This window comes from Thamnophis elegans, chromosome 4 (genome assembly GCF_009769535.1).
Source record: "Thamnophis elegans isolate rThaEle1 chromosome 4, rThaEle1.pri, whole genome shotgun sequence".
NCBI classification, from domain to species: domain Eukaryota; kingdom Metazoa; phylum Chordata; class Lepidosauria; order Squamata; family Colubridae; genus Thamnophis; species Thamnophis elegans.
The window spans coordinates 98,295,971-98,320,779 of record NC_045544.1 but is presented as its reverse complement, the minus strand read 5'-3'; the positions used below and the strand labels follow the sequence as shown (position 1 = coordinate 98,320,779).

Sequence of the window (24,809 nt, the reverse complement as noted above, 5' to 3'; positions counted from 1 at the left end):
CATGGTCTTTGTACAGAAGATTCTTATTTAAGATGAGAGCAAGAGGGGTCATTAATGCTTTAATTTGCAAGTCAAGCACACTGATCGAATGTTTCCCCAGTGTTTTCTCCTGAGATTTTTTTTTAATCCTGAGAATTTCTGTTATAAGCCAAAAGCTGCCTATATAAAAGAAAGAATTCCAAGTATTCAATTGATTTAAGCATTGTTTTATATTCTACCATTCAATCCATTGTAATTTCTTTATTGGAATTAGAAAGAAGACAGCAGATTGACAATCATTTACTGAATTAGATTTCAAGAGACACTATTATCAAATGACATTATAGCACACAATTCCAAGAGATTTGTGAAATACTTGATTTTAGATGCACATTTCTAGGTTTTAAATTTTAGGCATTTAAAAAAATTAATACTGTAAGGGTAATAATTAGTCTTTGTATTATAAAGCAATACCCATATATGCAAAATCAATTTGATTACAATTCACATTAAGAATTTGCAAATGGTTATGACCTTTTTTCTTCCATTCAAATGTTATTTTTAGAAATAATTTATCATCCAAATATTTCAACATAACAGCTGTCAAAAAATAGAGACTATATTTTGAGAATTTTTACAATTTGCAGATTGGTTTGCCCTGTGCTATCCTTCTGTTTTTAGATTCTAAAACAGCTATGAAACTATTTAGTATCTTTTATAACATTGAAGCAACATTGAAGCAATAACATTGAAGCAAAGGTGATTTGGTAGTGTACACAAATTTAGAATTTTTCCTTAAATTCTGAACAAACAGAAGGAGGAGTAACCATTTCCTGCTGGGTTATAGAGAGACAAGGAGACTTGCTAGAAATACTGACTAAATGACAAGTTTGTGTCGTTGGAAGGATGTCTCCAACTAATTTATAAAGAAGTTGGATTATTTTTGATGGGCAGTACTCAAGGCGACATAGCACTTAATATTTGTGTGTGGGTGTGAGAGAGAGAGAGAGTGAGTGAGTGACATAGGCTGGTAGAATTAAAAAAGGGTGAAAGAAAATTGCTGACTGATGACTGATAGCGGTTTCATTGGATGATAGTAGTATTTGAAGATGTTCAGATTGCTGTATCTATTATGGTTGACAACTTAATTAGCTTATATTTCCATTTTATCTTGCTGGCCATTCCCCGATAGTGGTAGCATATCCATATCCAGGCAGGTGGTAGAATAATTTCCTCATGGCTCTTCTTCAGCAGCATCACCTAACTCATCTCCCATTGCTGATGCAATTAGGGGTAATTTCTGTTCTTCCTTATTCTTGGTATTTCATATGGCTAATGCCAAACTGCAGCAGTTGGTTTGTCTTTTAGAATGTATACAGTGACTCTCTAGAGTTTCTGTGGTCTATTATTTAACTAGCTTGGAGGAGAAACAGGCAATTTAAATGAGACCTACCTCGATATAGGTACTAAGTGTGGCTAAACCACTGGTTCCCTTTCATGTGATACTGGCTGTTCCAACTTGCTGCAGGGTGCCATGAATGGATCATTGTGCAGTAATCTTGTGGTGTATTTTGGCTTTTCATTTTTCTGCATTGCATAGTTGATTGAGCATATCTTTGTTTATCTGAATAACATTTTCCCAGATTACTGTTAAAGCTGTTTTCCCAGTGGCATAACTACTTCACAGCCAGAGGATTGCAGTATTTCCCATGTTTTAATAGGAATTGTTGATGCAGGTTGGTTTGGTGCTGACAGCATGTGGGTGCCTATTCCGGCCTAACAACAGAGCTACTATTGTTCTGTGTAGATTAGAGGCATTTCTTCTGTATCAAGCTGTGGAGATCTGTATGGTCAGCATGAATAAGTTTTGTGTGGAAAATGGGCAACATAAACAATAACAATAAAATATCCTCTTTGTACTTTTGAGAGATTTCCCAGACTTATTGGAACAGTCTCCCCTGTTCTGAACTCGTCTGGCAAGATTTAAAAGAGCAATTTAGGCTTTTTCCTTGCATAAAAGCATCTTAAGATTGCCTACCCACTCTAATTTCAGGCTATCTCAGTGTTCCATAGCTGGCTGGGGAATTCTGGGCATTGAGATTCTCACATCTTAAAGCTGCCAAAGTTGAGAAACACTTTCTCCATCTTGTATGGCAACTGAGTTTGTAACAGGGACAGGAGGAAAACAAATCTTTGTTCTATGGGGAGCACCATGTTGCTTGGTTGAGGAATAAATGTGGTTTGCACATGTTATCTCTCTAAGATAACAGAGCATCATTTGGGCTTTTGAAAGTGCAGATGGCCTGGAAATATATCATGCTACATATTTGAGGCAGATGGCAGATGAAAGCCTAGCACAATGCAATAGTAGACAAAACTTGAGAGGAACAGACAGTTTATCATTTATCATTGCATCTGATCCTGAATCTATTCAAGGCATTAAATCAGACAGGATACTTCCTCATGCATGCATGACATAGACCCAAAAATCAGCTGGCCAGCGGGAGGCGCATGTACATGCGCGGTGGAGCTGAGCTGGGGCAATGGCTCACATGCTTACAGACAGGGCTCTCCGTGCCACCTGTGGCACACGTGCTATAGGTTCGCCATCACGGGGATAGATTATTAAAAGAACATGAGTCATTAAAGAGGTGCATTTACAATTGGTCTTATAATTGCTGTAAAAAATTGATTTTTCCTCCTTTGACACTAATAGTTAAAAGGTTTATTTCAATTTTATTACAGCATATTACTTTTCTTTCCATACAAATCTCTAAAACATTTCTATCCCTTTCCCCTTTTTTACTTCTTTCAGTTTGATCCCAATTATTTTTAATACTTTTAATTCTATTCATTCTGCTGATGACTGACTCCTCACTAAGTCTTTTTTTACCTTTCCATTTTTTTTAAAAAAATGTATCAAAATTACCCTACATTTTCTTTCAAGTAGACAGACTACTTTATGTTTATTTCTGTTTTTGACCCATTTTCTCTCCAACTGTTTCCCCCCCACACTATGCACATTTCTATGTCATTCTTTTATCTCCCCCCCCCCCCCAGTAGTTATTCTCTTATGGAGTTCTTGGTTCTCTCTGAGCTTGGTTGTTTGCTTGTTCTTTACCTGAATAGGTAAAGAATAGGTAAATAGGTAACATCATCAGCACTAGTGAATGTGGACTTTGCTCTCTATTTATATACAATAGTTTGCCTGGCTAATATTGATGAGCTGTAGTTTCCTCCTTGGTAGTTCTTGATTATGTCATTGTTTTCTGTTTGATTGTTTGTCTGGTGTTAATCCCCACTTATGTGGGTGTGGGTGTAGGACAGCATGTGGTCTTTTTTTAAATTTCTTTCTTAATTTTTTGTTGTCTCTGTAGAATGGTGTGTAAATGTGTTTTATTTCTATGCGTCTATTAATGACTCCAAGAATTTCCTAGCATTTTTGTATTTGGCTTGGTCCAGAATGCTCACAATTTCCCACTTGAGACTGGCTGAATCTGTTCATGTGTTGTGAGATTAAGGAGGTTTCATTGTGTCTTTCACCCAGAGTTCACTCTGCCTATCCTACATAGTGATTACTATGTCCTTAAGTGTCCTTTTTCATACCTTGTGTTAATTTAATTTCACAGGCTTCTTTGGCACCTTGTAACATAATTCTTTATATCAGTGTCTAAATACTTCCACATAGAGCCATTTTTCATTTATTCTATTAGGTGTTTATTTTCTTATTTTCACATAGAAGATTCATACAGGAATTTTTCTACCCACACTCCCCTTTTCTTCCATTTCTTTTGTTTTGTTTCATGTTCATAGCTCAAAATTAAACACAGAAATAAGTAAATAAATAAATACAGTCACATATACATGCAAAAGAGAAGGTGCAAAAAAACTAGAGTTAAAGAAAAGGGAAAAAAGAAAAAAATAGTTGAAGAAGTGACTTTCATTCTTCTATACAGAATTAAAAGCATCATCATTTCATCTTTCTCTTTAACATTACAATAATCACTTCAGCACTTTATTTAATATTTTTTCAATCATCAAATCCAAAAATCACAATTTTACTTTTTCCCCATTTACAGCAGAAAGTCCAGTTCCCAGTCTTTTATAAAAGTACTTATTGTCTCTGACCAGGCAGGTCAGATTTATCATCTTTCCTAGTTCTGCCATCTTGGCAGTCCATTCCTCCATTGTGACTATTTCAGTATTTCTCCACCTTTGTGCATTTAATAACCTTGCTGCAGTTAACGTGTATAAAATCAACCTTCCATATTATTTTCTATTTGATTACCCCTAAGTATCTATTTAAAAAGTTCTGGTCTCATCTCAGTATTTATCTTCTAAATTCTGTAATCACATGTATTTGTTTCATTTCTTTTCCAAGTCCACCATATATGGTAGCAAGCTGTCATAGACATAGCCCATGTAAGGTGCCTCACTACTAGAGATCACCTTTCTTCTTGAGAATAGTGTTCTTAACTGCAACTGGAATTTGATAATAAGCACGTGACTTGCAAATAGTAGTTTTCAGTTACTGTGGTAAGGGAAAATGTGCACCTTAGCTTTTAACTATTCAGGAAAAGATGACATTATAACACTTCAGATACCATCTGTTCCGTGTCGATATAACAGCTGAGTTGATCCATTCCTTACCTCAATTTGATATTATGCTTGTCATGAAATGTATTGTCAAGAAGAACAATGAAATATTAACATAAATGTCACAAACAATATATAACTTTCTTTTATGCTAATTCACCTTCTACTTCCATTCTTATCAAACATTCTTAACAGCAGGGCTGGGCAGGATTCAGATTCAAAGGGCAAAGTGTTATTTGGAGTATATATATTTGTGTGGACGCATAATCTGCAGGAACCCTTTAACCACATGTCTTTTCCCAAAATTGCTTGCCAGTTTTGGGGATATGTTCTTCAGTCCAAAGAAAGGTCTGTCTTCTTTAAGGTGTTCCTAATTGCTGTGTTGTGCACACACCTGTGTTCCAAATCACATTTGGCCCTCTGAACCCAGATTTCTGTGCAGCCCTGTTTAGTATTTATGTAATAAATGTTAATTGTTATAAATAACTTGAGTCCATTTATCTGAAAAGTAGGTTATTAAAATAGTACTTATTTTTATACTAAAAAAGATGGTTACTGCATTTTCTGATTGATCCTATGGATATTAACTGGAGAAAACTTAGTAATGGTAACAGAATAAAAGAGTAACAGAGTTGAAAGGAAACTTGGAAGTCTTCTAAATAACTCCCTGCTCAAACCCCTGCTATACCATTTCAGTCAAATAGTTGACCAGTGTCTTCTTAAAAACCTCCAGTGTTGGAGCACCCATAACTTCTGGAGGCTAGTGATTAGAGGAATACTAAACAACCCACAACCCATTAGGTCATTCTTTCAGAAATGTTTCCTTTGGATGGTCAGGTGGCAAAAATGCGGAGTGAAAGCAACTTCCCACTTTCTGCCAACTTCCCATTGACTTTGCTCATTAGAAATCGGCAGAGAGCATCAGAAATCACAATCACATGACCGCGGATAACCGCAGCAATGTTGCAGCAGCCACAATTTTCTGAATGCAACTGTTATGAAGATCCTGGAAATGTCAATAACACGGGAGTATTGGGTCCTGGATTTGTACACTTTCTTTAACAGATTTGAGGTACTTGAATTTTTTAAAAATTGTGCTGTGATGCCCCATTAACTGAGGATTACAAATAGACAGGAGGGTTTTAATAGTATATAGATAGCTTTGGCCAGCTTGCACTTACGTGCAACATTAGCTTTCCTTCTCCCTTTGCTCTCAGCCCACATTTAAATTTTAATATCCATTAATATAACCTCCTGCAGTTCAGCATGCAGCTAGCTAGAGAAAGCAAAAATGCATTAGCAGTTGGGTGTGGTTGGAACTAAGCCATCTTTGATATGAGAGGGCAGAGTTAATATATACCCAGCAATAGAATAGAAGTCTTAACATTTCCACTCAATTCATATAACCAACAAACAAGGCTTCCTTATACTTGGATGTTATAGTAACCAATCTACTACTTGGAGCAAAGTCTAGCTCTGCCTTCAACTTCTTAAAGCTTTGGTTGTGCCTATATTTCATCAAAATATATCATAACCCTGCTTATCACCTGAAGATGTGTTTATATGTTAGAAAGTGACAGCAGTAGAAGACTGATATATGTGTGTCTTGGTCTTGTCATGCCTTCAGATTTGAGGCTGAGGCTTCATGGATTTCTTTTTAGTTCATGATTGTATCAAGAAAAATAAGGGATGATGAGATCTTGCTTTATAAGAAGATGGAAGTTCTTCTCACGGTAGACAGAGATAGAACAATGACCAGAGGCAGGTCTAGATTGCATTGCAATTAAAAAGACATTACTGTAACATCTGGAAGACTGCAAATAATCTTCTCACAGAACCACAAGGAACTTGGCAGAGTAACTGATAAAATAATTAAAATATCACATAAAATAAATAGCAGGACTACAGTTTAACTATTCTAGGAGTAATAGCATCTCTTCTATCCCAAGCATGACAGATTATCAGCAAAGAGTCTTGTGGGAATCGTTCTGCCAACATAATTCTTGCAAGGACATTATGCCCCAAAGCCTGTTCCTTTTTTCAAATCTCAGAGGTCCAAGGAACAAGATCTTCATCTGAAATTCAAAATATTCAAACATGTTTTTACAGAATTTCTCTTTTCTGCCTCTTTTTTAGTTTTTAGATATTGACCAAAAGCTTATTTTGTTTGCAAACTAATTCCCACAACAATCTTCAGGTTCTTTAAATCAGATTCCATGAAATTACTTTCATTTATGTGCATTTGGAACTGGAAATGTAATATGTCTTATTAATGCTGCATTAGCTAGTAGGTCCCCTTTCTCATTTTAGTTGAGCAATGGGTATTTTTGTACAGGATTGAACAATACATTTCAAGACTCTGTGCCCATCTTCTTACTGGTAATTTATATACCCCATCTTTTCTCTAATGAGCAAAATGGCTTCTGTGATCAGTTTCTTAAATTAGCAGTCGTTGGCATTTTGTAAAATAGCCAGTTTGGCCAACTGAGTCATAACAAAAATATATTCATAAACAGTACCAGAAATTTTAAGCCTCTGATCAGGAATAGGGTATAATGAGGAATGATCATTTGTACATATCAAATAGAAATTAAAGTGTTTAGATTCCTTCATGAGTATTGCCCCATTAAGAAATTTCCTGTGGTCTTGTATTGCATGAAGGATTTAAGTTTAGATCTTTGGATGATTGATGAATCCCCCCACCCCCCACAAAGCTTAGTTGGAAGTTCAATCCAGCAATCTTTGAACTGAAAGAAAGAAAAGAAAATATACAATTTCCAGGGATGACGATTACTGTTCTTGTTGCTGATCATTATCCTCTCTTTGTTGTCTTTGTTTCAAGTCACTGTAGTCACCTCTCTTCCCCCCAAGATAATAGATGATAAAGCAAATGATGCTGCCTTGGATAAATGTTATTTTAACACAGGGATGAGAAAGAGGCAAAAGCATCATATTAGAAAAAAGATATTAGATATTGCCAAGGCTTGTGGTTAGATGCAGGTATCTATACATCAAGGGATAAACAATTATGCTGAGTATCCAAACAATGGGTGAAAGTCATCATGCAGGGGACTCTGCTATAAACAAAGACTGATTACAATCCCAAATAGATCCCTGAAAGGTTGTTGTTTTGCTCAAAGTACTTGCTTTGCAATGAGATTTTTGATAAATGGAGCATTGAATAATATACTGAAATGGGCTTTGAAGAACTATAAATGGCCTCTTCCGGAAGAAAGAAAGATAGCTTTGAAGAGGCAAGGATGAACTTGATGGTAGATACAGGATTAGCAGCCTGAAAGGATGCTGATTTCTGCTCCTTAGTTTTCCTTGCTATCATAGAGATTAGTACCAGTATTTATTTGGGCATATAGGAGAACATCCACTGTTTCTTGGCAGTATATTTTCATATTTTCCTGCTGCTATTAGTGCTGTAGAGGTGAATCACCCTGTGGATAGTAATTCTGTCTCTGATGGGGAAGGAACACAGATTGCTGCCCTGTTGTTTTTCCTCTTTTCTATAAATATTTATTTACCTTGCAGTTCCTGAAGCATCAATTTGTTCAAGGATATTTTTATGGAAATCAAGTCTGATATACAGTGAGATGCTCTTGGGTGGATATTTCAGCACTGAGAGCTGTTGGACAAAAATAAGAGGCTGTCCATTCTTTTTGACAAAGTACCTAGAGGGCTTAACTTACTTTTACAGGGAAAATAAACGGAGCACTTTGCAGGAATGAAAAGGTGGAACAGCTAATGGTGGCAGAAAAGTATGCATGATCAGACTAGTTTTTTCGCAACTTCGAATATTAAGCTGGAAAAGACTAAATAAAGTTCAGATTCCCTTAGTCACTTCATTAGTAAATAAGGATGTAGTTGCACTAATAGTACCCCAAGGCAAGCAAAAGGGAGCAGTTGCTGTAAAAACAAACAAATTGGTAAGAGGCAAAACGTGCTTTGCATTAGGATGCATAGACATGACTAACAATGGTAGAAAATGGTCTTGCATTATCTGTTTGCTATATAATATCTGCTTTAAAGTACGAGTCCACTTATGGTGGCCACTTTGCTTATCTCCCTGGAACAATACAACTTGTTACAATTTTGTGAGTTTTGTGTTTCACTGGGACTATAATATCAGCTTCTGATGAAGGCACATATGTCCGCCACTTGCGCAAATGGAGCTGCCCGGGCATGCAGTTACCCGCTTCTCACACAGAGTGGTGCCCCCCTCCCCAGCCAGTCCGCAAAGCTAGAAAGGTTGGGAAACTGCTCTAAAGCACCCTGGAAATGAGCTTTATAGGTCAAAATCAGCACTTGCTTGGACTTCAAGGTCTACCAGCATTCAATAATCACTAGAGAATCAATTTATGCTTACATAGTACATCTTAACCTGTTAGCATGTTGGCTACCACATTCTTACCGACTATAAATTCTAATTCATTTTCAGAGGTATCTCCATGTAAAGTGCATTCCAAGATTCTAAACATGTGGCAATCAGGGTGTGAATTATAGTTACTGAGGCTTCAAATAGAACTGCAACTGGCTCACCAGCAGGAAAGGGCCTCCAGATCATGGTTTCCACTGTTGGAAGAAATGTCCTGGGTTCAGTTCCAAGTGGGGAAAAAGACACTGGAAACACGGAGGCTGCTTGGAAAGATGGTTTAATGGTGGACAGGATCACATGGTGGATAGGATCACATGGCTTGAGTTCCTGAACAGGATCACATGCTTCAAGATGTTGGGTGAAGAAGTAAAAGAGGCAGAGATGCTGAAAGTGCCTGGTTTTATGCCCTCTTGGGCCCCACCCCAGAGCTTCCCGTTCCTGTGTAAGAAATGCATTCTGATTGGTGGTGAGACTCCCAGGGGGTGGTGCAGGGGCAACTTTGTAGGCTATTCTGAGACCAAAGTCTGTTTGTCCTGCTGGCTGATGCAGTCCTCCCAGGTGAGATGGGTAGAAGGCTAATCCTACCTTTGTTATATAGAATAGACTGGCCCAGGCCCCAATGGCTTATTGACAAGGGCGGGGGGGGGGGCGGGGGAGCGGCAGGAAGCTGCAGGGAGCTACTTTGTCTTTAAAAACATGTTTCTCCATTTTCACACTCAGGGAAATATAATATTCTGCCTTTTTAATATTTCCTAGACCTAGGATATTTCATTCTTATAGGAGAGGCATGGATGCTAACTTCCTAACACCACCTTCTTATCCAGCAAGAGTTTGAATCCAAGGGGACTCTCAGGTTGAAGATCTGGTTTGCCAGGGGGATAGCAACAATGTTCAGAGCCACCACCAGGATCTGTCACAAAGTGATGGAGTTTCTGGACAACAGTTGGCTGAGCTTGAAAATAAACTTAAGACAGGGGCTTTCCTATATTTTGAGATGGTAATTCCCCTATATATGATGATGAGGGAATCTCAAAAACTTTGCACACTAATTAAGTTGTATACATTACTACTTCTCTATTTTATCTTGATGATTCTTCCCTAGCCAACGTATCTACGGAAATAAGGATGGAGGACATATATTTTATAGACCTGCTTTACAAAATGTGAACATGTCTTTTCCCCTTTCCATACCTATGTTTTAATCATAGGAATTGATAGCCCAAGGGTGCAGAACTAAATTGGAATTCAAATAACCTTTACTGAAACTTGTATAGACTAGTTTATTATTTAAAAAGGAAGGATCCATAAACATTTTGTTTGACTGGATTGTGCAACATTATATAATAAGCCTATTTTAATATGATTCATTGAGTATTAAGAAAAAATGAATATGAATCCAGATCAATGGTGGATTCCGGATCCTGTTGCAAGCGGTATGCTGCAATGGGGTCAGGCGTCCACCATGTGCATGTGTATCCACTGCCCGCTCCAGCTGCTTAGCGGAGCATCGTGTAGGTGCCGTACATTCCGTGTGCGTGCGCAAATGTCCCAGTCGGCTCAAATAGAGGTAAGGAGGGTGGGTGGGCCCTCCGGAGCACCGTACCGTACCTGGTGCTCCCAGCAGGCACCGATACGCCCGTACTGGGGCGAACCGGTCATAACCCACCACTGATCCAGATCATTCAGAGTATCAGTAAGCCTTACAAGAAGAGACTTTAAAAATGAATACATTCCAATTAGTGAAAGTAATAAAACTATAAGATTCCCCCCCACCTTCAATCATGTCTTGGACATGTCCCTGCAGTTTTCTTTGCAAGATTTTTTAGAAATAGTTTTGCATTGTCCCCTTCTTCTGAGAAAAAATGACTGGCCCAGGGTCACTTAGCTGGCTTTTTGTCTAAGGTAGGAGTCAGGGGTGGGTTCTGGCAGGCATACCTCCATGTCAGGGTTCCAAATAACATCCAAAATTAAATCAGAGTTCAAGGCAAAGTATTGCTCAAAGTTCCAATTTATTAAGAGAGTTAATAATTGCTAGTGCATGCCCAGTACAATTAAAATTGTTTTGCGCATACACAGAACTAAAAAACAAGCTGACGGTGCTGCCCGGGGAACCAGTTCGCAGCGACCCAGGCCACCAAAACACTTCTGGTTCAGCCAAACCAGTCTGAACTGATATGAACTCACCACTGATAGGAACAGAATTCAGTCTTTCAGTTTCTAGTCTGATGCCTTAATCACTACACCAAACTGGCTTGCTAAATTAACTTTTAAAACCATGCAATGAAGTAAAATAGTTTTTAAAGTCAAGACAATGTTTTACTTGCCTTTTATATTTTTTTTATGTTTGGAGATCAAATTCTAACCAAGAAGCTTGTACCATGCATAATACAAAATACCGATTTGCTATCTCCAGTCTAATATATAGTAGAACACTTTACAAACAGTCGTGGAAAACATTTTCAGTTCGGCTTGTTGTGAATATTTCTTACACTTTAAGCAGTTATATGTAGGTGGCAGGGACACGGTGGCTCAGTGGCTAAGAAGCTGAGCTTGTTGATCAGAAAGGTAGGCAGTTTGGTGGTTTAAATCCCTAGTGCTGTGTAATACAGTGAGCTCCCATTACTTGTCCCAGCTTCTGCCAACTTAGCAGTTTGAAAGCATGTAAAAATGCAAGTAGAAAAATAGGGACCACTTTTGATGGGAAGGTAATAGCATTCCGTGCGCCTTTGGCATTTAGTCATGCCGGCCACATGACCGCAGAGATGTCTTTGGACAGCGCTGGCTCTTCGGCTTTGAAACAGAGATGAGCACCATTCCCTAAAGTCGGGAACAACTAGCACTTATGTGCGAGGGGAACCTTTACCTTTATGTAGGGGGCATCTCTTAGGTTTGATAGTGAATGGAATTCACATTTTGCCTACAATCACTCCTGGATCATAATTTCAATAGAATTTTGGATTCAATAGAATTTTCTCTCAGCCTTAGGAAGAAGGCAGGGGCAAAATCACTTCTTGCCAAACCTTGTCAAGAAAACTATAAGCACTTGTTCAGACATTCATTAGGAGTCAAAATTGACTCAAAGTCTCAAAAGAACTACACATAAGGCAGGTTTATGATCTTATGTTGTCCAATAGTTCTCAAACGGTTAGAGGAAAGAAATCTGATGTCAAATCTATCTTTAAATAGATAAATAGAATTTAGGCCTCCCACCCATAGAGAGTACTATAACCTAGGGGTCCCAACCACCAGGTCACGGCCCACTACTGGACCACGGCCTATTCGAAGCCGAGCCATGGGAGAGATGGACAAGTGCATGGGTATGAAGTTCCGCTCACACGATTGGAGGGTGCTCACATGAGCGGAGCTTCAAGCAAGCAGAGCTCCACACGTGAGTGCAAAAGTGACTGCCTCTCAGGCAAGTGGAGCTTCACTTATGAGCACAAGTCTTGTAACTTGCTTGCAGGCGAAGCTCCGCACGAGTGGAGGGCACGCATACCCACCGCTTGTACACATGGAGCTGTGTGCCTGTCACTCACATCACACACACGCACACACCGGGGCCAGGCTGGGTTGCCAAACTGGAAAGGTTGGGGACTGCTGCTCTTACCAATTTAGATAGCTCAGGCAGGAGGAGTTTGATTTTACTGTAAATGCTTCCTGATATGAGGGATAGTGCCTATAGAGGAGGAAGTGGTGTGATAGACCTCAGAGAAGTAGTAGTTTCCCAGAAAGAAGGGAACACATTCCTAGGAGGGGGACAAGACAAGAGGCAACTCAGTCTGGAGTTGGATATAAGACAGAAGAAGAAAGAACAACCACTTCCTAGAATATCTCAGGGTATATCCAACTGGGTGAGAATAGTACAGATTTAATCTGGCAAAATTCTGTATATTTGGTATCAACAAATAAAAAACTGAACTTTGGCTGAATTTTTCTATGTTGTTCTTGGGCTAGGCTTGAATCTTGCTCTTGATATAGAATGGCTGGAATTTAAGTGCTGTAGAAAATAAATAAATAGATTAGATAAATTACTTATCCGACATTCCTGAATTATTTTGTGCCTATTTTATTTGAGCCCAGCCTTGAAAAGGAGCTGCCAAACGTGTTGGAATACCCATAGTAGGGAAAGTTATATTAAAGAATGCTTCTGAAAATCTATTACGTCTGTACAAACATTTGGATCGATCTTCACATGAATTTAGGAAGATAATCTTCTATTTCTTCTTCTTTTGTGAATATCCATTTTGCAGCATTCAGGTTTTTCCCTATTATTTTCTGATAATCCTACCTTCTGTTGCAAAGTTTCTTGCTCTGGCCACTTTTATTGCCTCTTCTAAGGCAGATCCAAAAGTTACCAAAAACTGGAAACATTTCCAGATTTCCATATCTCATGAGAACTGATGATAAATTAAATGTTAGGAGGGGAAGTAGAAAAAGTGCACATATTGATGTCTATGTATTTAAAGCAAGATGTAAGAGCAGATTGCAGACATTTTGCAGACATTCATATTAGGTTCTGCTAGAATACATTCAGCTTGCTTTTAGGAGCCTTCCAATAAATGCTAGGAGGAAGAGAAAAATCTACAATGGCTGATTTCCTATTTTTTAGAATATGAGATGGAAATATATGGATAATGCATGGATACCTGCATTGGCATTAGGTCAAAAGTTTGTGCCTTTTTTTTACTGTTTCCTACCCAAATGGAACATTGAAAATAAATTATGCAAAGGGCGTCAGGCCTCTGCCCATCTGGCTGCTCATCAGCAGGAAACTGTCAAACCTGATAGAATGGGACCAAATCTGGTGTGACAGGAGAAACCAGCAAAAGAAAGCTTGAATTTGAAATTGAGCTGGATCCAATCAGGATCTGGGGAGGAAAAAAAATCAGAAAAAAATTCCCAATGCGTCCCTAAGGAAGAGGCATTTAGGCAATAACTTGCAAGGCATCTGATTGCTCCATTCTTAAACACTGTTCTCTTCTTGTAATGTGGCCCAAAATAGATAGAGCTTGTCTTAAGGGGTTGGAGAGGTTTCCAGAAGCCATGCTCTGCATGTTTTTCCTAACTTGTTTAGAATTTCTAATTTATTGTAAAGGTAGTCAGCTTCTAAAGGTCGTCACAAAATAACATCCAGCGTAATTTTCAGTTCCAAGAATAGGCTGCCTATAGGGACCCTTAAGTATTCTTGGAACATAAACATGGTGGGTGACTAACACCCACTGCTGTGTTTGATTCTAAAATACATATATAAAGTAAGCTGGAGTGTTAGAAAGCATTCTGCAGGAAGAGCAGCCAGATGGGATATTGAGAAATAAAACCTCAGCAGTTTGCCTTCTGGCAGATGTCTGTTTTGTGATTATCCATGGCCACTGTGACATGCACTTTTGGAATGTACAAATCCCTCCTCCATCAGTCCAATGACAGCTAATTTAGGAAAGTGCCATATCCTCATAATGCAAATGTATCCACAGTAACCCAATTAAGATTGGGTGTCATTGTTCTAAAATAACAAATTCAGCTGTTAATTTGAATGTTGTTCGGTGTTGTACATGGAAGATTCCCAGGGAACTTACAGTACCGCCTATTGGCTGTGTACATGCAGAATTCTGAACCCAGAACCACCAGGCTAACAATCTATGGCAGTGTTTCTCAACCTTGGCGACTTTAAGTTCTGTGGACTTCAACTCCCAGAATCTCCCAGCCAGCTGACTGGGGAATTCTGGGAGTTGAAGTCCACAGGACTTAAAGTCGCCAAGGTTGAGAAACACTGATCTATGGTTACTGTATTCAACAAGCTGTTTCTAAACAAATAAATCATATGAAGGCTTAACATGATTGCTTAGTTTTTAATTAAATTTTAATTTTAATTATATTTTAATCTACTTTGGTTGCTTCATGAATCCCATCAGTACTCCTCTTTCACCAAAGAAAGGTGTTTTTTTTCCCTTTCCTCAAAATGTCATCCAGGTTCATTTTCATGAGCACACACACACAGAAATACACACACACCTTTCTTCCTCTTGGGGCAAAACAAAATACCCAGAGCACCTCCATCCACTTCCTTATAGAATTGCTCTGGCCTCTTCTGAGCAGCTTCTGTGCTAAGGGGGCTCCAATTATCCTTAAGTGGGTTGGGTTTGTTATTGTTGAGGGGGATTTTCTGTTGGTCCCTCCCATGAGGGGGCGGTGGCTGTTGCCTAGCAAAGAACCCTGAATACACAGAGGTGGGACTACCGGAGAACAAAGGAAGATCTGCTGATATCTTCCTCTTTCTTCTCTTTTTCTCCTCCTTACTGGTCCGGCTGCTCCCAGTAATAGCTTGGCCTGCTGCCAACGGATCACGTGGCCCAACTTGTCCCCTTTGTATCTGCAGCAACAGGGCAGGTTGCACCGCTGTTATGAGGTAAGTTCCTTGCTAAAACATGTAGGTGCTTTGTGTGTTGGAGTGTCTTTTCTTTGGGGTGTGGATGAATCGGTCAGCCTGGGGTTTGAGTTGGATAATTGCTGTGTCTTTGTCACTGACCCGCAATGGATTGGCAGTGGAAAAGCAGTCTGATTTGTTTGTGATTTTAATAACAAAGAATAGAAGGCTTGGTGAGACTGAATAAGGCTTGCAGTGGCTGTAATTCTCTCCTTTGATTCTTCATTTGCAAACTTTATTTGCACATACGTTTCATATGTTGTATTAGGTGTGTTTGTGAAAGTTTACCAGTTTTTATTTGTTGAATGATATGTTTCCGGCTTGTTTTCCTTGCGTCACTCTCTTCAAAGCTTGCTTTAGATTTCAGGCATATATAAATAGAGTTAAATATGCTTTCACATGGATAATACTTTTTAAAACCCTGTTATTTTGTAGTAAGAGCTAGCAATTATGTTTTTCAAAGATGTTCATAAAGATGCCTGTTAATGACAGAGTCTAGATTGCAAGCAGGATCCTTATATTTTTAAGCATGTTGAACAATTAACTATCACAAATCTTAATGTTAAGGATTTGCCTCCAAATCTTCTGCTCCGCAGTGAGTAACATTCCTGCTTGTTTTTGGCTGCTACTTCTCGTCTTCCCTTTTTTCCCCTAAATTGTACTTCTATTTATTTAATCTCAGAAAGGCTCTCTAATGTAGAGATTGTAAACAAAAGAGAAAAAAATCCCTCTACTTTCTATTACTTTACTGGAAACATACATTCCTATTCCTGTTTGTTCATTCTGGATCCCTAAGGAAGTCTTAATTCCTTATAGTTTTTCTTGTGGTTTTTAAATGACAGTTAAATCAGCCTTCTAGATTCCTAGGGTTACGGGGGCGATAAGAGAATGTCAATTTTGATGTAACTGCCATTTTTATCTCCATCTGCTCTTTCCAGTAACATGCTGGGCACCATATTGCCATTTTTACAAGGATGTACAGTGTTCAAATATGGTGGGAATTTCCTTCATGCCCACTTTACAAATGAAAATGGGAATAAGATCTTTATTCCTAATATCACTTCGTTGGTTTTAACTTTCAGAATCTATTGTTTAAGTAACTTGTGGCGTGTACTAACCTTTTTGTTTTTTCTTCTTTAAATGGAGGTAATACTGAAAGATTATGTCCACTATGGTGTACCCCAGGGAAGAGAAAATGGACAAGCTAACCCAAGAAGAGATTATTTCCAACACTAAACTGGTGATGCAAGGGCTGGAGGCCCTTAAAAATGAGCATAACTCGATCTTGCACAGCCTACTGGAGACTATCAAGTGTCTGAAGAAGGATGAAGAAGCCAATCTAGTACACGAGAAAGCCAACCTGCTGCGCAAATCAGTGGAAATGATTGAGTTGGGACTTGGAGAAGCTCAGGTCAGCTGCAGTTTTGTATAGGACTCAAAAAAAGCAACCAAACACAGTCACAGTTTTTTCTTTTGATTGAGGAAAAATGGGATTAAGTGTTCAGAATAGCAAATATATGTATCTTCAAATTAAGGACATCAGTATATCAGGGTTTGCAAATGTAGATGACACACCTTTAGCCACCCATGTACAATGCAGGACTTACAAAGCTGATAAGATTGAGATGGCGTAGCCAATTATATTTGTTGTTCCTTTTCCTCCTTCCTGGCAATGTGGTTCTTCTCTCTTTTTCCAACCCCCCCCCCCCCAAAAAAAATGGAACAAGCATCTAAGATAATTTATGTTACACAACACTGATTTATAGTCCAAACTTTCGTTATTTTGTAGTGCTTAAAAACCAGTTCTTTGTTCAGTTCTGTCCTTGGCTTGTTCCAAGACCATAAGAAATATGCTAATTTTCTGACAAGTCTTGGAATTCTGTTTGGTGATGTATATGTTCTCTTTTCCTTTAAGATTGGGAAGTTTGATAAAAGAGTCATTTCTCAAGACAGATATTTCTCCTTTTTTCTCTTGGACCAGGTCATGATGGCTCTGTCAAACCACCTGAATGCTGTGGAGTCCGAAAAGCAGAAATTGCGGGCCCAGGTGCGCAGGCTATGCCAGGAGAATCAGTGGCTACGAGATGAACTAGCAAACACTCAGCAGAAGTTGCAGCGCAGTGAACAAACTGTGGCACAGCTTGAAGAAGAAAAAAAACACTTGGAATTCATGAACCAGCTGAAGAAATATGATGAAGATGTATCCCCAACGGTGAGAATCTATAGTGTAGAGCAGTGGGTCTCAACCTTCCTAATGCTGCGACCCTTTAATACAGTTCCTCATGTTGTGGTAACCCCCAACCATAAAATTATTTTATGTTTTCTGTATTTTTTCAAAAATATGTGTTTTCCAATGATCTTAGGCAATCCCTGTGAAAGGGTTGTTCGACCCCCAAAGGGGTCCCGACCCACAGGTTGAGAACCACTAGTGTAGAGCATCTGTGCTTACCGGAAGATTCTGCATCCAAAATAAGCTAGTAATAGCTTTCTCAGAGTTCCTATCTAATACTTTCAGTTTGTCTCTACTACCTATAACAGGCACAGGTAACCTACCCTTGTAATTACTATCTTGAATTATCTTCCTGAGAAAAATAACATTTTATCATTTGCATCAGAGTTGGGCATAAAAACCTTGCAGTACTAATACATAATTATCTCTTTCTACCCCTTTCTGTTGGTGCTTTTCTATATTAAAATTTCAGGAGGAGAAGGAAGGTGATTCCACAAAGGATTCTTTGGATGACTTGTTTCCAAATGAGGAAGAGGATCAGGGGCCAGGGTGTAAGTTTCATTCTTTCATTCTTCTTATGGGGAGACCAGACACAAATACTGTATGAAGTGCTGTTTAACTTGACAGTCTCCAAATATTCCATCTGATTGAAAAATTAAAGACATAAAGGAGTGACAATTCTTACTTGTATGAATAAACCATAATATAGCATTTCATGCTGTGCTTCTTTATTTATTGATGTGATATGTATTTGCAGTGCCTCATCAACACAGCAGTGCTGTAGCAGCTGCTCAGCAAGGTGGTTATGAGATCCCAGCACGCTTGCGTACACTACATAATCTGGTGATCCAGTATGCATCACAGGGACGTTACGAGGTGGCTGTGCCTCTTTGCAAGCAGGCCCTGGAGGACTTGGAGAAGACTTCAGGACACGATCACCCTGATGTGGCCACCATGCTCAACATCTTGGCCTTAGTATATAGGTGAGGAATAGAGAGGTAGAAGGTACCTGCTTCTTGTGGAGATGAAACAGCATGTCAGGAACAGAAATGAAAGAGGGAGCATGAGGGAGGGTGGTGTAGTCAATCCCTATTGTGGCAACCTTTATTAAGGCGGGATGTTATGTCTGTGCAATGTAATCTCTTTGTTTGTGTTATGTTTATATAAATTGTTATATTTTTAAACAGTTCTGCATCTAACATTTTGTTACAGGGATCAAAATAAATATAAAGAAGCAGCTCACCTGTTAAATGATGCATTGTCTATTAGAGAGAAAACTCTTGGCAAAGATCACCCTGCAGTAAGTGGCTATTATTTCTTTCACTTCAAGAAGGAGGATCCAAATATATAGTAACTGGAAAGTAATTGGGTCATTGCCTGATCAATTCTTCTGATTCCCAGGCTAATCCATATTTTAGTTGTGGTAATTGAGGATGATCAAAACAATGTATCTGGAGGGCACCAGATTGAAGAAAGCTTCTTCTACACACAAACACACACACAAAATAAACCTAATAAATAAACCACAAGGAAGGGAATCTGACCAACCACTAATGGAGTATATATCCCTATAAGAGGCATTAATGAAAAAGCACAGCATTAAGAAAGAAAGCAGGACAAATGAAGAAATATCTTTGACTTTTCACTGAGATAGAGCAATCTGAATCAAAAGTCTATCTGTCCACGCCTTTGTTTCCTAAGCAGTGAGGCAACATTGGGCAGGTAGCTTTGTAAGGAAATCTAAGCATGTGATTATGGTAGTGACATTTGGGCCCACATTCATATATACAGTAATTGCTTTATTTAATACTTAGGATATCAATACATATGTTGCTTTACAGATTGTTGGCAAAAGAAGTATGTAACTGAATAGAACAATGTGATTTCTTGAAATCGTATCCTGCTGAGAAATGGTGACACAATTTGGGCCCTGTTTCAGATATCCAGTTACAGTTAATGTTGCCAGTTATAACAAATGGGCTCTCTATGGAGTATCACTTTTTATGCCCAGTATTTGTGTGTGTGTGTGTGTGTGTGTTTCGATTTTTCCTTAGTTCTCATGCAGTTGTTTCCACATCTCTCTGCAGGTTGCTGCAACCCTAAACAATCTAGCTGTTCTGTATGGCAAAAGAGGGAAATACAAGGAGGCAGAACCATTATGCAAGAGGGCACTGGAAATCCGGGAAAAGGTATTTTTCTTTCAGAAGCTTGAAAGAAGAAGGTTTAGGCTATGGGGCCATTCATTACTGAGTCTATACAACAAATTTTACTGCTTGCCAGAGGTGGGCTGCTGCCAGTTTGAACCAATTTGGGCAAACCGGTAGTTCCAATAAGCAGCTGGGCCCACCCACCCACCCTGGCGCTATCATATCCTATAAACTTACAATTTTTTCAATGCCGTGTGCATGCATGGACAGCAGTCCCGCACATATTTTTGGTTCTGGGTGAATCGGTAGTTACAGTTTGTGACGACCAAGTCTGCTGCTTGCGATTCCTACAATAGAAGCCTGTTTCGGAAGAGAAATATATTTTGGATGAACTATATCCATAATGAGGCTAATATGCATATAATATGAACCTATGTATGTACAAAATTCAAGTTTTAATGGTATTTATGATGCAGTTTTCCCAGGGAAAGAAAAGTTCCCAGTATTTTATAAATTGCAGAATTCCCAGAATTTTATAAATTATTCTTACCTGCTTCATTTTCAGGTTCTTGGCAAAGATCACCCAGATGTGGCCAAACAGTTAAATAACTTGGCTTTACTATGCCAGAATCAGGGCAAGTATGAAGAAGTAGAATATTACTATCGCCGAGCACTGGAGATCTACGAATCCCGCCTAGGGCCTGATGATCCAAATGTTGCTAAAACAAAGAACAATCTGGTGGGTCTATTTGTTGATATGAGAACTATGGAGACAAATGATTATCTGAGCTGAGGGGTGACTGGCTATGGAATGTTTTTTTTCCATACTTTTATAACAATGTCCCTTGTACTCTGCCAGGCTTCTTGCTACCTGAAACAAGCCAAATACAAGGATGCCGAGACCCTCTACAAGGAAATTCTCACCCGTGCCCATGTGAAAGAATTTGGCACTGTTGATGGTATGTACATCAAAGAAGGAGGAGGCAACATGCGGAAAGAGACCAGGCCTTAGAAGGAGATTGAAACTCTTGCATGTTAATTGTGAAGGTTTCTCGAACATTCCATATTGTTAGGACAGATATGTGTGGAAAAGAGCCTATTTTTCCATTGGCCACATTTTGATAAGTAAATGATACACAATCTGTAAAGACTTTTCATTAGCGGTGAAGTTTACATTGTCTAATCTCTTGTAGCTTGCTTATCAAGTGTTTGCTTATTTATCTATGAGCAAGGGGAAAGGGATCTGAAAGCCAATATATTAGAGGTTCCTCTAAAAATACCATTATAATGTATACAGAGACCTTTCCCCCCTCCTCTTATCTTTTCTCTACAGATGAACACAAGCCTATATGGATGCATGCAGAAGAAAGGGAGAAAATGAGCAAGGTGAGGATGAGATCAGTGCTCTCATAGGCATTGCAGTGCCATCCTAAACCATCAAGTAGCTGAAGGAACTTCTGAATGATATTTGGGAATAATTATAGATTAGAAAAAAACTAACTGAAAAGAGGGACACAATCTAAATGATGTATAATGTAGAGAGAGACAAAAACCCTCTCAAAACACACAGGAGCCCAGGGTTATCCAGGTAAACTGAATTAGGTACAAGACAGATAAAAATAATCACTTTCCTTCCCATTGTGCTTAGGGTAACCTTGCTGTTAAGAGTCTCTATTCTAGTGGGACTGTAGAACTTTCTCTTCTAAATTGGGTCACATGTATGCCTTTTGTCAGTTTTAGTTGATATGGCAACTGCATCCCTTCCTGGGGGGAAAACTAGCTCAGCAGTCAAATTGATCTATGAAAGACCTTTCCAAGATTGCATATTACCCTTGTGTCTGAAGTGTTGCACAGTCTTGTCAGTTTATTTCCAAGTGAAACATGAAATGCCAGTTGTTTCTCGACCTTTATTGCTTGGATCTAGGTTATTGGGGAGTATACTTCTTTTTTATAGGATTCCTTATCCTTCAAAAAAAATAATTCATCAATTGTTGAATTGCGTATTTGATGGCTAAATTTATTCCAGGTCGTTGGAATGTACTGCCTGATGAGTAGGAGGACCTATGATTTTTGTTTTTCTTTGAAAAAGGTCTCAACACTATATTTTTTAAAAAAAACATGTAAAATGTATATTTAATAATTAAATATGTCATAAAATAGAGTATAGATAATCAGCAAATAGGATGGTTTTTGAGAAGGTTGTACAAATTCATAGATAATGTAACTGTTAATAATAATAGATATAAGTTAACATCAGGATCAGGGCCAAGAACCAGTTCTTGGTAAGCAAATGATAAAAATAGTATTCTTCTTTCCCTTTTGTGAAGGTATTCTCATAGGCATCAGATTGTGGGAACTAAATGCTGTGCTATACAAGCCTTCGATCTGAATGAAGATCCTATGTTTTTCAAGGTTCTACAGTGTGAACTGGAAACGTTTGTCCTATTCTTCCCATGCCTTGCATATTTTTTCTTTGTTATAGTGGATTCCTTAGGACAGGGGTCGGCAACCTTAAACACTCAGAGCCGCAAGGGTCCTAACTGGAAGCCCCCCGACTGAAAGTCTGATTCCATCATAGAGTCTCCTCCTAGTGCGGCGTCCTTTCTCCTCTACCTGTCCTAACTAACGGAAAGCCCTATCAATTGTGGAGCCGACCAGCAACAGGGAGCCGCAGCAGAGGGATGGAAGAGCCACATGCGGCTCCAGAGCCGCAGGTTGCTGACCCCTGCTTTAGGACGTACTAGAAAATGGACAATGGAGAGATTTCAGCAGGTTCTGGGCCACAGACATTTCAGAACCAGAATGCTAAAGTTTGCTGTTTTAAAGGGCCATGTTTAAACCTCTCAGATTTAGAAAAGTTAATTATTAATATTTGCCTAAATTGGGAGGAGAGAGAGTTAAGTTGAAAAGTCTCTGCATACTAGAACTACAACAAATCCAAAGTCCTTGGCTTTGAACTTCTGCACCTCACTCTTTTGAAAAAATCTGTACAATCTATGAAACATTACTAAGAATAGAAATTTGGTAAACTTCCGGGACATTTTGGGCTAAAGTACTCAACACATCATAGGAGTTCTCAAGCAGGATGGCTTCATTCTGTTTTTGTCTTGCGAAAGCTATTGGAATTTTTTTTTTGTTCATCTAATCTAGTGACTGATAGCTGCTTCCAGGAGTAGATAAAAATAGATATCTATTTCCTGGATTTTAGTACTTTACAGTACTTAGATTCCCAATTCATTGCTATTGCTGCTAAATGAATGTGCATACATGTGCGAAGAGGTACTAGTTAACATGTGTCAGCTGTTCTTAATTTTTGCCTAGCAGTGCATTGTAACTACTCACTGGTTACATTTGTTAACTTGGATATATCCCATCTGCTGACTTGGATACAAAAAATGACCTGTACCCATATGACCATGCTGAGAAGTTTCTGAATTAAGAACTCTTCATGAAAGACTTAGTTTTGAACTAGTTTTGAACCCTGAATTTTTCCCTTGAAAAAAATCTCTGCATTTATAGCATGTGAGAATTTTCTTGATACAAAAAAAAAATGACAGCATTAAATCAGAAGCCTTCTAAGTTCAAGGGATTGGTTTGGACTCTTTTGTGTTGTGTGATTTTATACATTTGTTGTTTTATACTAGCAACCATCAGTTTATCTTCTAATCATTTTAAGGTACTTGGGTACTTTTGCTTCTACCAAACTTTCATGTCATATTTTTCAAACACATGGAAAAAGATGCCTACATGAAACATGATATTGATACCTTCTTCCTGAATACAGCTAATGGGATTTGCAATTGTATGTCATCCATAAAGCAAATTGGATAATTTAATAAGGAGAGGAAAAGGCAAGGCAGTTATCAATGCAAAAGGCAGACTCACCGATTGTCAAAAGTGAATTTAGGTTCTCATTTGTTGAAGCTTAATGCCAAATGAATCAATCCTTGGGAAGAAGGTGGCAGATGAAAAATATTTAGCAATTAGAGGAACAACGCCAGTTAGATTTATGATTTTCAAGTATTTATCTTGCTAGAAAATATTTCTGAGAAATATTTAGGAAAGCCTAGACAAAGAAATGGAAAATATTCAGTGTTTAATATTCATCCATTTGTCTATGTAAATCAGAACCCCTATGTGATGCAAACAATGAACTTTCCACCTAATAACTCTTAACAGCTAAGTTATATCACTTTTTCTTAAACACAGAAGTGAGCCAGAGCACTTCAGCTTGACATCACAAAAGATACACTATATTGCCAAAAGTATTCACTCACAACTGATTTTGATTATGTGGATGGGTGAGCGAATACTTTTGGCAATATAGGGTATTTCCAAGCAGTGGAAAGAAATTAGATTATATGTTGTTATTGGAATAATAGGGCATTATTTTAGTAATGTATTTATTCAGTTTCCATTGTCTTAAATGTCTTCTCCCACTAGACTATCTGATTTTTTGTTTATTTCATACTATTAAAGGGCATAAAAACCATTTTACTAGAGCATTGCTTTTGTCACATTTAATCTATATAGCTTAAGTAATGTTATAAATATGATGCAGTTCCAAACAACCACATTCCATCAAACATATGGAATTTACACTTATGGAATAAGTGCGAAAAGATTGGACTTCTGTTCATTTCATTCCCTATAGGAAATATGGGGATTGTAAAAATAGATTCAGAATAGCTAGCTACCATTCCTGTTGGAATGATCTTCAGTAGCATAAATAAACCTGGTGGGTTTTTCGAATTACATTTTATTCAGCTTTTTTAAGAGGAGTAAATATATAGTGAATAAACATAGAATTTACAAGTATTGTAGAATTAGGTTATCTTTTTAAAAATGTCATTTACTGGCTTTAAATAATGGAATATGTTGTTTGGAAAATAAGTCATTTTATAATCTTAACAGTGTATAAATATCAACAGCAGTGATCAACACAGTATAAAATAAAAATAAAAATAAAAAATCACAATAAACTTTTATCTAAGCTACTGAAGATCTGTTCTAGTTTAAGAACTTAGAGTTACAATTTCAATGCTCTGTTAA

The 24,809-nt window shown here is 38.2% G+C and overlaps 1 protein-coding gene and 2 long non-coding RNA genes across 9 annotated transcripts in view; 1 reads left to right on the top strand and 2 right to left on the bottom strand.

Moving 5' to 3' along the window:
* The window catches only part of KLC4 (kinesin light chain 4), a 56,335-nt gene that overhangs the window by 2,828 nt on the left and 28,698 nt on the right, over nt 1-24,809 (top strand). For 5 of the 7 annotated variants that reach the window (XM_032215593.1, XM_032215595.1, XM_032215591.1 and 2 more), the window contains exons 2-11: nt 15,272-15,362; nt 16,527-16,791; nt 17,362-17,592; nt 18,083-18,161; nt 18,368-18,593; nt 18,823-18,910; nt 19,698-19,799; nt 20,323-20,496; nt 20,617-20,716; nt 21,091-21,143. In XM_032215593.1, coding sequence (XP_032071484.1) covers nt 16,543-16,791; nt 17,362-17,592; nt 18,083-18,161; nt 18,368-18,593; nt 18,823-18,910; nt 19,698-19,799; nt 20,323-20,496; nt 20,617-20,716; nt 21,091-21,143 — 1,302 coding nt within the window. In that variant the 5' untranslated portion in view covers nt 15,272-15,362; nt 16,527-16,542. Of the gene's footprint in view, nt 1-15,271; nt 15,363-16,526; nt 16,792-17,361; nt 17,593-18,082; nt 18,162-18,367; nt 18,594-18,822; nt 18,911-19,697; nt 19,800-20,322; nt 20,497-20,616; nt 20,717-21,090; nt 21,144-22,084; nt 22,291-24,809 lie in introns of those variants that run through there. The other 2 variants (XM_032215598.1, XM_032215594.1) reach the window with 2 other exon arrangements.
* On the bottom strand, nt 18,168-20,399 carry LOC116507458. Its single transcript, XR_004255210.1, has 3 exons — nt 20,308-20,399; nt 19,995-20,117; nt 18,168-18,253 (listed from the first exon to the last, which is right to left on the bottom strand). It is a non-coding gene; the product is annotated as an uncharacterized LOC116507458 (long non-coding RNA).
* The window catches only part of LOC116507457, a 33,803-nt gene continuing 31,406 nt past the window's right edge, over nt 22,413-24,809 (bottom strand). Inside the window, exon 5 of the long non-coding RNA XR_004255209.1 lies at nt 22,413-23,823. This is a non-coding gene — a long non-coding RNA (uncharacterized LOC116507457). The remainder of the gene's footprint in view (nt 23,824-24,809) is intronic.